The following is a 13,247-nucleotide window of genomic DNA, read 5'->3' as shown; positions in this document are numbered from 1 at the left end:
AATGAGGCACAGCAGTCCAGGGACAAGGGCCAGAAGGCAGAAGGGGACAGGAAAGCTGGTGATAGGGAACCCAAGGTTGAGTAAGGATAGGGTTTATGTGTTGTGAGGTTGTTAACCATTGTCATAGGGCAACACATGTACTGTTAAATGAGAAACTATTTTGTTCTGTAAGCCTTCATCTAAAGTGAGAATAGCAGCAGAACTGGAAGAGTGGAGTTGATGTCACTGAACTGTGCATGCAGAAATTTCTGAAATGGTGTATCTTTGGCTTTGTATATTTTCAACAAAAACAAAAAAAAAGGTCGAGAAGGGAGAGGGTTGACATGTTGTGGGGCTGTTAACCAATATCATAAAACAATATGTGTACTACTATTTCATGAGAAACTATTTGTTCTGTAAGCCTTCACCTGAAGTACAATTAAAAAAAAGAAAAAGAAAAGGAAAGTTTCTTCACTGGTACAATGGTTTGACTATTAGCAGACTAAGCAAAATTTATTGAAAATATAATGTTTAGAAAGCACAAATGCAACTAACTATACTTTCCTACCTCAAACATTTTCAAAGATGAAACTTTATGCTTCTCATTCTTCCATTAAAAAAAAAACTCCGCTGTTCTAAGATAAAAGGGCCACAAAACCCCAAAACTTAATCCCTGCTTCAGGCTAATGACAAAAAATATTTTTCATTTTTAGTTCACATCCTGAAAAAAAAAATTCCTATGACAAAAAACGTTCTGAGCTAGACTCTGAGAGGCAAACACTGTTGCTTCACTTAAGTTTTTCAGGATGACAAAGGAAACAAAGGGGTCAAAAGAAACATAAAAATTGACCTAAAATAGACCCGCTTTCAAATCTTAAAATACTTTTTTTATTATACTGAACAACTTCAGTTTTCAAAATTTTTATTATAAGTAAATATCTAAATGACAGAACACCTTGTGCTGGCAAATCCAGAATTAAAATCATCTCATATTTATTTCTAATCATATCACTGAACTGCAACTGTTATCTGGACTACAAATAAACGATTTATTCATAATAATGTGACACAGTTACGTATGATTGATCTGTATGAAACAGAAAGGGACTTTGTCCTCGGCATGAGCTTTAGAACAGGGCCTGTCTAGTGTATGCTGTCTGTCCATCTGCAGCTTGCCAGCTGAATTACTGATTGCCCTTCTGGTAAGAGACTCAATATATTTTCACAGCATAATTTCCATCTTTAATAAATTACCAATCCCAAATAGACTCTGTTTTAGGACACTTCTAGATTCCAATTCACTACAGTATAATAACCTCAACCTTATCTTAGGCTTTCTAGAATCTCATCATGAGGTTTGAAATTCTGAGGGAAAAAAGGTAAGCAGACAAAGTGCTCCTCAATTTCTGTTTCTTTTACAGCAAAAATATTACTATTGAGAAAATAATGTACAGTATAGGAATCTTCCTGATAGTACATACCTTAAACCTTTTCCTTTTCTTTGCTTTTTTCCATCTCAATAATTAGGCCAGAGATGCAAGAAAGAAATTTCTAGTCCCGTGGTCATGCTGCACATCCTACAATTTTGTTCCTGTTTTCCTCCTAACGAAATAGCTCCATCAATCAGCAGGAAAAACATGCAGCAAACTATTTATACATTCTAATACTATCCCCAACGGAGGCTGCGAATTAGAAAGTTGCTTCTGAAAGAACTCTTTTACATTAAAGAATTCCGGTGGTATGCCATGAAGCTCAGAGCAGTATCAGTGTTACTTTGGGTTTGAGTTTAACTTATAACTGAGTACTGTATTTTTTTCACAAATAGAGTGCCCACGTAAATAACACGTGCACACATACAGTCTGCAGGGGATTGGTTCCAGGACTCCGGCAGATACCAAAATCTTTGGATGTTCAAGTCTCTTATATAAAATGGTGTAATATTTGCATATAACCTATGTACAACCTCCCACATACTTTAAATCACCTCTAGATTACTAATGAAACCTAATACAATGTAAATTCTATGTAAATAGTTGTTAATGCTTACACTTAACACTTAACGCTTTCTCTGTCTTTGCAAGCTCAAACAACGAGTGCTAGAGAGAGACTAAAGATCTGTGAAATGGCGGGAGGCTACAGCAGGGTATGCCTACACATCATTTCATTCAGCTGAGCGTCCATTCAGTGTAGTGCTTGGCATATGGCAAATTCAAGGTTTGATTTTTGCAACTTTCTTCCCCCCTCTCCCTAATATTTCCAATCTGTGGTTCCCTGAATCTGCACATGTGGAAAGCATGGATACTGAGTTCCACGTGGAAATGACAAAATTATGTAAAAACAGTTCTGGCATAGTGCTCCCATATATATATCACACGCCTCATGACATTTCCAGAAGTGAATTTTGGCCTCAGTCACCCTCATTCAATAGTCCTAAATTGTTACTTTTCATCATATTTGTGTAATAAAGGTATAAGCCATGTTCAAGAAGTCATGGATCAAGTTTGGTAGTATCCTGGTAATCAGAAAATAAACAACTAAAACTGCATTTGTTCTGGGAGGTTTGCGCTGGGCCTGAGAGTGGTGGAGTTCCTTGCAGCTGATCTATGCCCAGGTACGTTGCACCTAGATGTGTGGAGGGTCAGTCAGAGGGCTGAGCCACAGCCCAATCACAGGCTGGTACCATGGCAGTCAGGGGCCACTGGGTCCCAAGGTGTAGGCCCCATGTGAAGCTGGGCAGCAGGACGGTGTGGGTGAGCACTGCCTCAGCCTGCAGGGCCCCTGGGAAGCCAGTCAGACCCATCTCGTACTAGCAGGGATGTGCAACCCCTCTGCACCTGTGGCTCTCCTGTCCACCCCACAGTGTCTGCATGGGTGGGAGAGTTAAATGGCCCAAGCATGGCAGCCGGTCAACCAGATGGTGGAGTAGAATGCATGCAGCTGTAGCGCACCGGCCTCGCCCACCTGCATAGCCTCTCTGGCCAGTGTGCGCAGACCCACGCACCACCTGGGCTGGGGCCAGCCACCCTGGCTGAGGGTTGTGTTGGGAGTGGAAAAAGTGATTTCGTCCTGCACTGAAGAAAGTGGTTTGCAGAGCAGAGAAGGAATCCGTGGGAGACAGGCTGCTTTAGAAACTAAAGGGTAGGCTAGTAAAGGTCTGCTGCTGGGAACCAAACCTCCACATCAGCAGGTACCAAGATGAAGACTTAACATTAAATCCATTTGACAGAAAAAAAAAAAAAAATGAAACTGAAGTCAGCAATATGTAAAAAAAAATACTGGTACAGTGCACTTATGAAAATAACGCATGGGGGATGTCATGGTTTGAATTATGTACCCCCAAAAATCTGTGTATCAATTTGGCTGGGCCATGATTCCCAGAATTGTGTGGTTGTCCTCCATTTTGTGATTGTAATTTTATGTTAAAGAGGATTAAGGTGGGATTGTATAACAACCTAAGGTCACATCCCTGATCCAACATAAAGGGAGTCTCCCTAGGATGTGGCCTGCACTACCTTTTATCTTACAAGAGATAAAAGGAAAGGAAAAGCAAGCAGAGAATTGGGGACCTCGTATCACCAAGGAAACAGTACCAGGAGCAGAGCATGTCCTTCGAACCTGAGGTTCCCGCGCTGAGATGCTCCCAGAACAAGGGAAGACTGATGACAAGGACCTTGCTCCAGAGCCAGCAGAGAAGGCCTTCCCCTGGAGTTGATGCTCTGAATTTGGACTTGTAGCCTACTAGACTGTGAGAAAATAAATTTCTCTTTGTTAAAGCTATCCACTTGTGGTATTTCTATTACAGCAGCACTAAATGACTAAGACGAGGGATTGCACCGTATGCAAAAATTTATAACACGTGTTATTTGTAAAAATATGGTATATGCAAAATTTAGTGAATTTGTTTAGTGAATAAGCATTACTTTAAAAATTGTCTTTTTGTACAGCCAAAGTCTTATTTTCAGAGTATTTAAATTCAGTATGAGATACACTTTCACTCAGATAATTTCAGTTATTTTTTTTAAATAGGAGTTTTATTAATTACTAATTCTTAACAAAACTAAAAATGGACCTAATCTACTGCTGATATTTTATCCTGATGGCATGGTTTAGTTTCATACACTGTGATTTCTATTGATTGTTGTATTTCATTTGCTTCAGTGAACTTGTTCCTTTGATTACACTGATTCTAATAGTCTCAGTTATTTTGATTGGTACCACATGGGTAGTGCTTTATATTACTCAACCATGCAGTGCTAAAATAATCATTCATTTGAATTGTTTGAAAATTAGTTTAAAGAATTTTGAAGTAATGAAAATACTGAACCCTCACTTTTTTCTCAAGTTTAATTCATATGACTCCTGATTCCATTACTGGATATTTAATCTAGATAGTCTATATAACACACAAGTGAAAGAAGAGTTGTATCAGTAAATAGTTTATTCTATACATAAGCCATGGTGTGTTAGTTATGCAAATAAGTGGGCAGATTGCTAGTTCACATTAATATTTTAGCTACAAAACCAGTAATGAACAAAAATTAATGGTAAGTGAAAAAGACTTTATGTGTAAACTCAATCTGCATATTAATAACATGATAGACACATAATAATAGACAATCAAAAAACTTGGAATGTGAGTAAATGGACTAAAATAAGACAGAACTAAAGTCATGACTAATCCCAATAATCATCCCCCACTCTGTATTTGCATATAAAATAGACTGCAATTCCCTGGTACCATTAATTTTTTTTTCTTAAGCAAAAATAATTTACTATTAATTTAAATATTTTAAAAATCAAAACAGAAATCACTTCTAAGAATCAAAATTATTTAAACAGATGGCAATTGCTACACATCCCAAAGAAGAGTGTTTTAACTTTGCTAACTAAAAAAAAAAGTGTAGAAAGCATGTACAAAAAAGCTGTTAAAATAAGACTTGCTCTGAAAATTACATCTAAGTCCTGTACTCTAACGTCAATAAATATAAGACATTTGCAAACATTTCATATCCAATGTTAATAAGCTACTTCAGCTACAACCACAAAGGAAAACATGGCTGCAACATTCTCACTCAGTGCTTTCAAATACAACCCAGATGGGTTTTGCTCTCCTCCGTGTACTTCCCCTAATCTAGGACTTTTAGGGTCACTGAAAAGTTTCAACACACTTTTAGAAACTACTGAAAATCTTCCTTTCTGACTGGTCAGAAGTGCTAACAGCAGAAAGAAGTTGTAGGCTGTATCAAGTTTGATCCAATCTGTCCTCAGTTGCAATGTTTCAGGTCACCAGCTAAAATGAGTCCTGATGGCCACAATGAGATTATGAACCTCCCCAAGTGGATAGTTTATTTCACTGGAAACAACACTGGCATTAGAACAAGAAACTGGCAAGCATGAACTTCTGGAAAACGGCTGCAAGTACCCCAGACTTTAACTCATAGTCTGATGAGACACTTAAGAGAAAAATGGAGAAAACCAGCTTTGGCAGATAAAGGCCTCAAAGAACTTCTGTCAACAGACATTTAATGATTAGAGAAGGATTAAAATGAAAGTAAGCACCTTTGTTGGCGGAAATGGCACCAACAAAATAGGGTCAATAATCTGAGCATTTCTTCCTATGTGTGTTTGATTTGACCCAAGGTAAGGTGCAACAAAGAATGAAGAGTATAGATCAGAACTATAGATCAACTTAAGGATCACAGGGATATAAGAAGCTCAGGAACACAATATCTACTTCTTACCCTTTCTCTTCCTTTAAAAACAAAATCAAACCACGCATGAGTCGTTAAAGATCCAGTACATAACAGAAGCAAAACAAAAAAAAAATTATTTTAAAGTGCTAATAAGACAATTCTAGATATCAACAATATCTCTGAACATCTGGATCACATGTTTTACACAAGAATCTGTTATAATGGGTACCACTTACATATTTATAACAAAGATTTGGTTCTAAGATGCTTTGATCAATTCTCAGACAGCTGATCAATTCTCTACACATTATTTTCCTGAAGTCCTTTCTGCGCCAAAGTCTAAAAAGAAAACATAATAATTATTCATAAATAAAACTAAATTCTTAATGAAAGAACTACATATAATTTGCCTAAATTTAGAACAAATAGTAACTCTAGGCATATCTGAATTGTATTTTTGAAAGGTTTTCTAAAAAATGTAAACCCCAACATAAGCTACTGGAACATTTTTAAACAAGAAAATACTTACAGAAAAAAAAAACCACAAAATAAAATGTAATACATCAAATTAAAACTACATTTTGAATTTATGCACGTCTTCTATTAAAATTGTTGTTGTTGTTAGGTGTCACTGAGTCAGTTCCAACTCATAGCAACCCTATGTACATCCTCATGATCATTGTTATACTTGAGCCCATTGCTGCAGCCACTGTGTCAATCCATCTCATTAAGGGTCTTCCTCTTTTTCGCTGACCCTCTACTTTACCAAGCATAATGTCCTTCTCCAGGGACTGATCTCTTCTGATAACACGTCCAAAGTATGTGAGACAAAGTCTCACCATCCTCGCTTCTAAGGAGCATTCCAGCTGTACTTCTTCCAAGACAGATTTGTTTGTTCTTCCGGCAGTCCATGGTATATTCAATATTCTTCACCAACACCATAAGTCAAAGGTGTCAATTCATATTCCGTCTTCCTTATTCACTGTCCAGCATTCGCATGCATATGACACAATTGAAAACAACATGGCTTGGGTCAGCTGTACCTTGGTCTTTAAAGAGACATCTTTGCTTTTTACAACTTTAAAGAGGTCTTTTACAGTAGATCTTCCCACTGCAATGGGTCGTTTGATTTCTTGACTGCTGCTTCCATGGGCATTGATTGTACATCAAATTAAAATGAAATCCTTGACAACTTCAATCTTTTCTCCATTTATTTTGATGTTGCTTATTGGTCCAGTTGTGAGGATTTTTCTTTTATGTTGAGGTGTAATTCATACTGAAGGCTGTAGTCTTTGATATTCATCAGTAAATGCTTCAAGTCCTCTTCACTTTCAGCAATCAAGGTTATGTCATCTGCATAATGCAGGTTGTTAATGAGTCTTCCACCAATCCTGATGCCACATTCTTCTTCATATAGTCCAGCTTCTTGGATTATTTTGCTCAGCATACACATTGAATAAGTATAGTGACAGGATACAACCCTGACGCACACCTTTTCTGACTTTAGACCATGCAGTATCCCCTTGTTCTGTTTGAACACCTGCTTCTTGATCTATGTACAGGTTCCCCATGAGCACAATTAAGTGTTCTGGAATTCCTATTCTTTGAAATATTATTCATAATTTATTATGATCTACTCAGTCAAATGCCTTTGCATAGTCAAGAAAACACAGGTAAACACCTTTCTGGTATTCTCTGCTTTCAGCCATGATCCATCTGACATCAGCAATGATATCCCTGGTTCCACATTCTCTTCTGAATCTGGCTTGAATTTCTGGCAGTTCCCTGTTGATGTACTGCTGCAACCGCTTTGGAATGATCTTCAGCAAAATTTTACTTGCATGTGATATTAACGACATTGCTTGATAATGTCTGCATTTGGTTGGATCACCTTTTTGTGGACTAGGCATAAATACGGATCTCTATCAGTTGGCTGGCAAGGTAGCTGTCTTCCAAATTTCTTGGCATAAACAAGTGAGCACTTTCAGCACTGCATCTGATTGTTGAAAACATTTCAAGTGATATTCCGTCAATTCCTGGAGCCTTGTTTTTCACCAATGTCTTCAGTGCAGCTTGGACTTCTTTCTTCAGTACCATTGGTTCTTGATCACATGCTACCTCCTGAAATGACTGAACGTCAACCAATTCTTTTTGGTTCAATGACTCTGTGTATTCCTTCCATCTGCTTTTGATGCTTCCTGTGTCATTCAGTATGTTCCCCAGAGAATCCTTCACTATTGCAACTGGAGGCTTGCATTTTTTCTTCAGCTCTTTCAGTTTGAGAAATGCCGAGCACATTCTTCCTTTTTGATTTTCTAACTCCAAGTCTTTGAAAATGTCACTATAATACTTTACTTGGTCTTCTCGAGCCACCCTTTGAATTTTCTGTTCAGCTCTTTTACTTCATCATTTCTTCAGTTCACTTTAGCTACCTGATGTTCAAAAGCAAGTTTCAGAGTCTCTTCTAACATCCATTTTGGTCTTTTCTTTCTTTCCTGTCTTTTTAATGACCTCTTGCTTTCTTCATGTATGGTGTCCTTGAAGTCATTCCACACCTCATCTGGTCTTTCGTCATCAGTGTTCAATGTGTCAAATCTATTCTCGAGATGATCGCTAAATTCAGGTGGAATATACTCAAGGTTGTACTTTGGCTTTCGTGGACTTGTTCTAATTTTATTCAGCTTCAACTTGAACTTGCATATGAGCAATTGATGGCCTGTTCTGCAGTTGGCCCCTGGCCTTGTTCTGGCTGACGATATTAGGACTTCTCCATTATCTCTTTCCACACATGTAGTCTACTTGATTCCTGTGTATTGCATCCAGCGAGTTCCACATGTATAGCTGCTGTTTATGGTAGTTAAAAAAGGTATTTGCAATGAAGAAGTTGTTATTAACACAGAGCATGGCAAATACTCTGTTCATTTTACAAACAACCAAAGTATGAGGTTAAGAGCAATTTAAAGTGCTCCCACACAATCTGAAAATAAGTTTCCAATAATTGAAACCAAACTTTTTGATATCATAGAAATCTGTAATAAGAAAGTTTTAGGATCAAATATAATGAAAGTATAATTTATGCCTATTGAAAACAAAAAGCTTTTAAGCATTATGATAGTTAAACTCCTTCAGTGTATGAATCCTCTAATAACAGCTTGAAGCAAGGTAATGGTGTGAGGTCACATTTGAAGTTTTTTAACTTGTTTGAAATTGAACATACTCTCTTTGAATAGTTTTTGGTGTATGTAGCATCTAACTCTCCAGAAATGCAAAACATGTCGCAGATTTACACTCTGGCCCTAGGTTTGTTTTTGTTGCTGTTTTTTGTCTTTAATACAAATCCATGTGAAGGGCGAAACACCAGTTCAAAGATATTTATACCAGTAAAACCATTCTTACCACTAGGTAAAATATGCTGAACTGAAGAAAAAGAATTGATGATGGCTTACCAACTCCAAAAATTCTATTTCTGTTTGGAGAGCTTCATAAATACTTTCCATGTCGTCTTCTTCATAAAGTTCTAATTCTTTTTTAAGTCTGTTTTCAAAGAAAAATTCACCCTATCAGTTTAGCAGAAAGCCACGTTTTATAATACTTTTCTGTTACGTGGAGAGTGCCAGATTTGCAACTTCCATTATCAGAATTTCAAGTTAAAAATAAATAATTTGGTAAGAAATTTTAATTCTCTGTAATTCTTCAGTATATAAAATTTGGGGGGAACTCCAATGAAAAATAAGCTAAACTGAATAAATGGTAGACATTTCATCATTTTAGCATCATTAAAAGAGAAACACATACAATCTGTGGTAAACTCTACATGATAAAAACTGATTTCTTCAATAAATAAATTGCAAGTTAAAAAAAAAAATAAGAGAGTGAAAAAGGGGTGTCTTCAACCTTAAAAGAGATTTAAAAGCTTTATCAGCCAATTGTTAACTGTGGACCATATTTAGAGCCTAATTCAGATAAACAAACTATAAAAAAATGACATTTATAAATAATTGGAAATTTGAACACTGCCTAGATATTTGGTGGTATTAGTTCATTGCTGTTAATTATTTTATTTGTAATAACTTTACTGTGGGTATGTTTCTGTACAGTTCTTAATTTATAAAGACATAACAAAATAATGATATGATGTCTATTACTTGCTTCAAAGGAATACAGAAAGAGAAAGGTGAGTGGAGATATAGATGAAGCAAGATTAGTCATGAATTGATAACTGTTAAAGTTGGGTGATGGGTACAAAAATTAATAAGTCTGAAATTACAAAGTGTTGAAGAGGATGGAGATCAATGGGAATTTTTGTAATGTGCTAATGGGACTATAAATTGGTTTAATCTTTAATCTGTTTGCAAAAGTTTGACATTATCTTGTAAAGTTCAATATTCATATGCCCTAAGAACCAGCAACTCCAATAGGCATACAGCCTAAGGAAATTTACACATGAGCAACACAATGTTCACAGCAACACTGCTTATGATGACAAAAACTTGGAAACAACCCAAATGTCCATTAAAAAGAGAAAACAAACAAACAAACAAATAACTGTGGCACACTCACACATCTTCACAACGTGGGTGAATCTTAGAAACAATGTTGAATTAAAAAAAACAAGTCCTTGACAGTATGATACCATTTTTACATAACTCAAATAAGCAAATAACCAATATATTGTTTGAGCATGCATATATATGATAAATCTATCATATGTAAATATATTATATAAATTTAAATAAATCATATAATGTAATAAAATTATTTATAAGCAAGAATGAGTAAGTCATTTCATACAAACAAGGAAATAAAATGCAGAGTAGGACAGTAATTATATCTAGGGTAAGGAAGGGGATATGGGATGAGGAAGGAGCCCACAGCTAATGCAAGTTACTGGTAATGTTCTAGTTTTTTTCACAGGTGCTCATTAAACCTACTCCTCACTTACAGATTATTTCATTATCCAACATTTTGCATTTCTGGTAATAGTAAAAAATCTACTATCCAACTATTTTGTACATTGCCTTAGGCTGGGTTCTCTAGAGAAGCAAAACCAGTAAAGCATATAAATATATATAGAGAGAGATTTATATCAAGGCAACAGCTCATGCAGTTGTAGAGGCTGGAACGTCCCAAGTCCATCGATCAGGATAGAGGATTCTCCTGATTTACGTAGCTGCAGGGGCTGGCGAACCCAAGATCAGAAGGTTGGAGAGCAGTGCTCTTGCTCACAGGCTATGAAGATCAATGAATCCCAAGACTGGCGGGTAAGACTGCAAGACTTCTCCTGATTCACATAGCTGCAGGAGCTGTCAAACCCAAGATCTGCAAGTTGAAGAGCAGGGCTCCCGCTCACAGGCTGTGAAGATCGACGAAGCCCAAGACTGGCCGATAAACTGATAGCTCAAATCCCAAGAACCAGAGGTCAGATGAACAGGAGGCAGCCGAAGGATTCAGAGCGAGTAAAAAGCCAGAACGTCTGCTTATATTCAGATGCAGGCCACACCCCCCAAGGAAACTCCCTTTCAACTGACTGGCTACTCAGAGCAGATTCCATCATGGAAATGATCACATATAAACACTGAGAATCATGGCCTTAACCATCACGTGCATTAACGACATACATCTGGTAGTAAGAAACACCGAGCTTCAAGGCAAGAGCAACACTGACTTGACGGTTAAGGTTATGTGTCAACTTGGCTGGACCATGATTCTCAGTGGTTTGGCAGTTATGTGATGATGTAACTATAAAATTTGACTGTTATGTAATAAGGTAGTCACCCTCCATTTTGTGATATGATGTGGTCATCCTCCATTTTTGCATAACACCGATTTTCGCTTAATGACTTGCTCTTTGGAACCTAACCATGTCATTAAGTGAGGAGTGGGTGTATTATACTTTAGAACATATACATAGGTTATATATATTATTTTAAGAACCATATAGGGAAGAAAAATATAATCTTTATAATAGGGATATATGGGGAAACAATATCCTTGCATATGTAAGGTATACTGGGTTCTGAACTTTTACGGATTTGATAGTAAACATGACTTCTGAAGAAATGTTCAATTAGGAATGACATAACAAGTTATTAATTTTGAGCATTAGATTACACAAGCGTAAAAACCCATGTAATAAATATTTTTAAAGAGAAAGTGGAAGATTAAATAGAGCGTTATAATGTACTGTGGATGCTGTCATGATTACACTTAAGGTCTCATTTTAATATATTTATTTTTCAAATAAAATGATAAGGATTTTTCTTCCTACCATATTAGCAACAATATTTGTCCCTTCTCTTTTCAGTTCAGATAGACCACAAATTCTGTAAGATCTTTCATGCCCATTGGAATTGGGTGACCATACTCCCTTCTTTTAGTTAATAATAAGAATGAGAGACTACTGAAATTAAGGGGGGCATCTGGAGAAAATTATAGAAAGTATTTCTCTGTTATAATCAAGCTGTATAATTTAGATCTGCACTTAAAGAAAAGATTGCTGCTGCTAGCTTTAAAAGAGGCTGGATGATAATGGTATGAATATTAATACATTTGCCTCTAGGCAAAGCAATATAATGGTAAGCAGATCTCATGCTTCAGTGCATGGACTAATGACCTACTGGAGTCAAGAAGGACTTCCCTTACCTACTGCACAAGAAACGGGGGCAGCTTGCGTTGGTTATTGTTACCTTTCTCTGAATCATCAAATAATGACAAGGATGGCCAACACTGCTAGTTAATCCAGCAAAACTTATGTTCCAGGTATTTTTATCACTACCTGTACCATTTTAAAATTTTTTTCAGTTTTCTCTCAGTGTCATAGATAAGCATTAACACTACTTTAAGCTACAGAACTATAAAGAACTACTATTTAAGTAGACAGAAGGAAAAATTGTATCCAAAGTCCTACTAAGCAAACTCAAGTACTGTTAAAATTTAGTTGCACTTCATTTCAGTCTTTTGTTTCCATATAATTGTGATTATACAGTCTAGACAATTTTGCCTTCTAGTTAATGCTATTACATACATTCCTCCTGTAAACTACACATGCCACATTAAATACAACTTAAAATAAATATTAATCCAAGTGGCTACATCACTTCTAACTTATTCATTTGTGGTAGGGTATTTAAGTTGTTTCTATTTTTTTTCCTACCAAAAATAACATTACTAGGAACATCTTTATGCATAAAACTTATTCTGTACTTAGAATTATTTTTCTTGGGACAGAGCTCATACTGGAATTATTAGGTCAACAGCATAAACACTTTTTAATACATTTACGGTAATTTATATACAACAAATTGCATTCCAAATATATGCGATGTATACTACCACCAGCAATGTATGAGTCATCTCTTGTACCAAACCCTTGCCAATTTTGATTACGGCCATTTACAAGCCTTTCATAATCTGATAGAAAAAATGATATTCAGTAGTTTTAAATTTGCATTTCATTGATAAGCAGTACACCTATTCCTCACTTATCGACTATCTCATTATCTGACATTTCATATTTACAATAGTAAAAAATTTACTATTTGACTATTTTTCCATTAACAACGTATGTCTGGCAGT

The 13,247-nt window shown here is 36.3% G+C and overlaps 1 protein-coding gene across 1 annotated transcript in view; it reads right to left on the bottom strand.

Moving 5' to 3' along the window:
* CCDC172 (coiled-coil domain containing 172) overlaps nt 1-13,247 on the bottom strand; it is a 52,911-nt gene that overhangs the window by 9,438 nt on the left and 30,226 nt on the right. Inside the window, exon 7 of the mRNA XM_023729876.1 lies at nt 9,119-9,206. Within this exon, the coding sequence (XP_023585644.1) occupies nt 9,119-9,206 (88 nt within the window). The remainder of the gene's footprint in view (nt 1-9,118; nt 9,207-13,247) is intronic.

This window comes from Trichechus manatus, unplaced genomic scaffold, assembly GCF_000243295.1.
Source record: "Trichechus manatus latirostris isolate Lorelei unplaced genomic scaffold, TriManLat1.0 scaffold00031, whole genome shotgun sequence".
Lineage (NCBI taxonomy): Eukaryota > Metazoa > Chordata > Mammalia > Sirenia > Trichechidae > Trichechus > Trichechus manatus.
The sequence above is the reverse complement of the archived record's forward strand: the minus strand, read 5'-3'. Positions and strand labels throughout refer to the sequence as shown.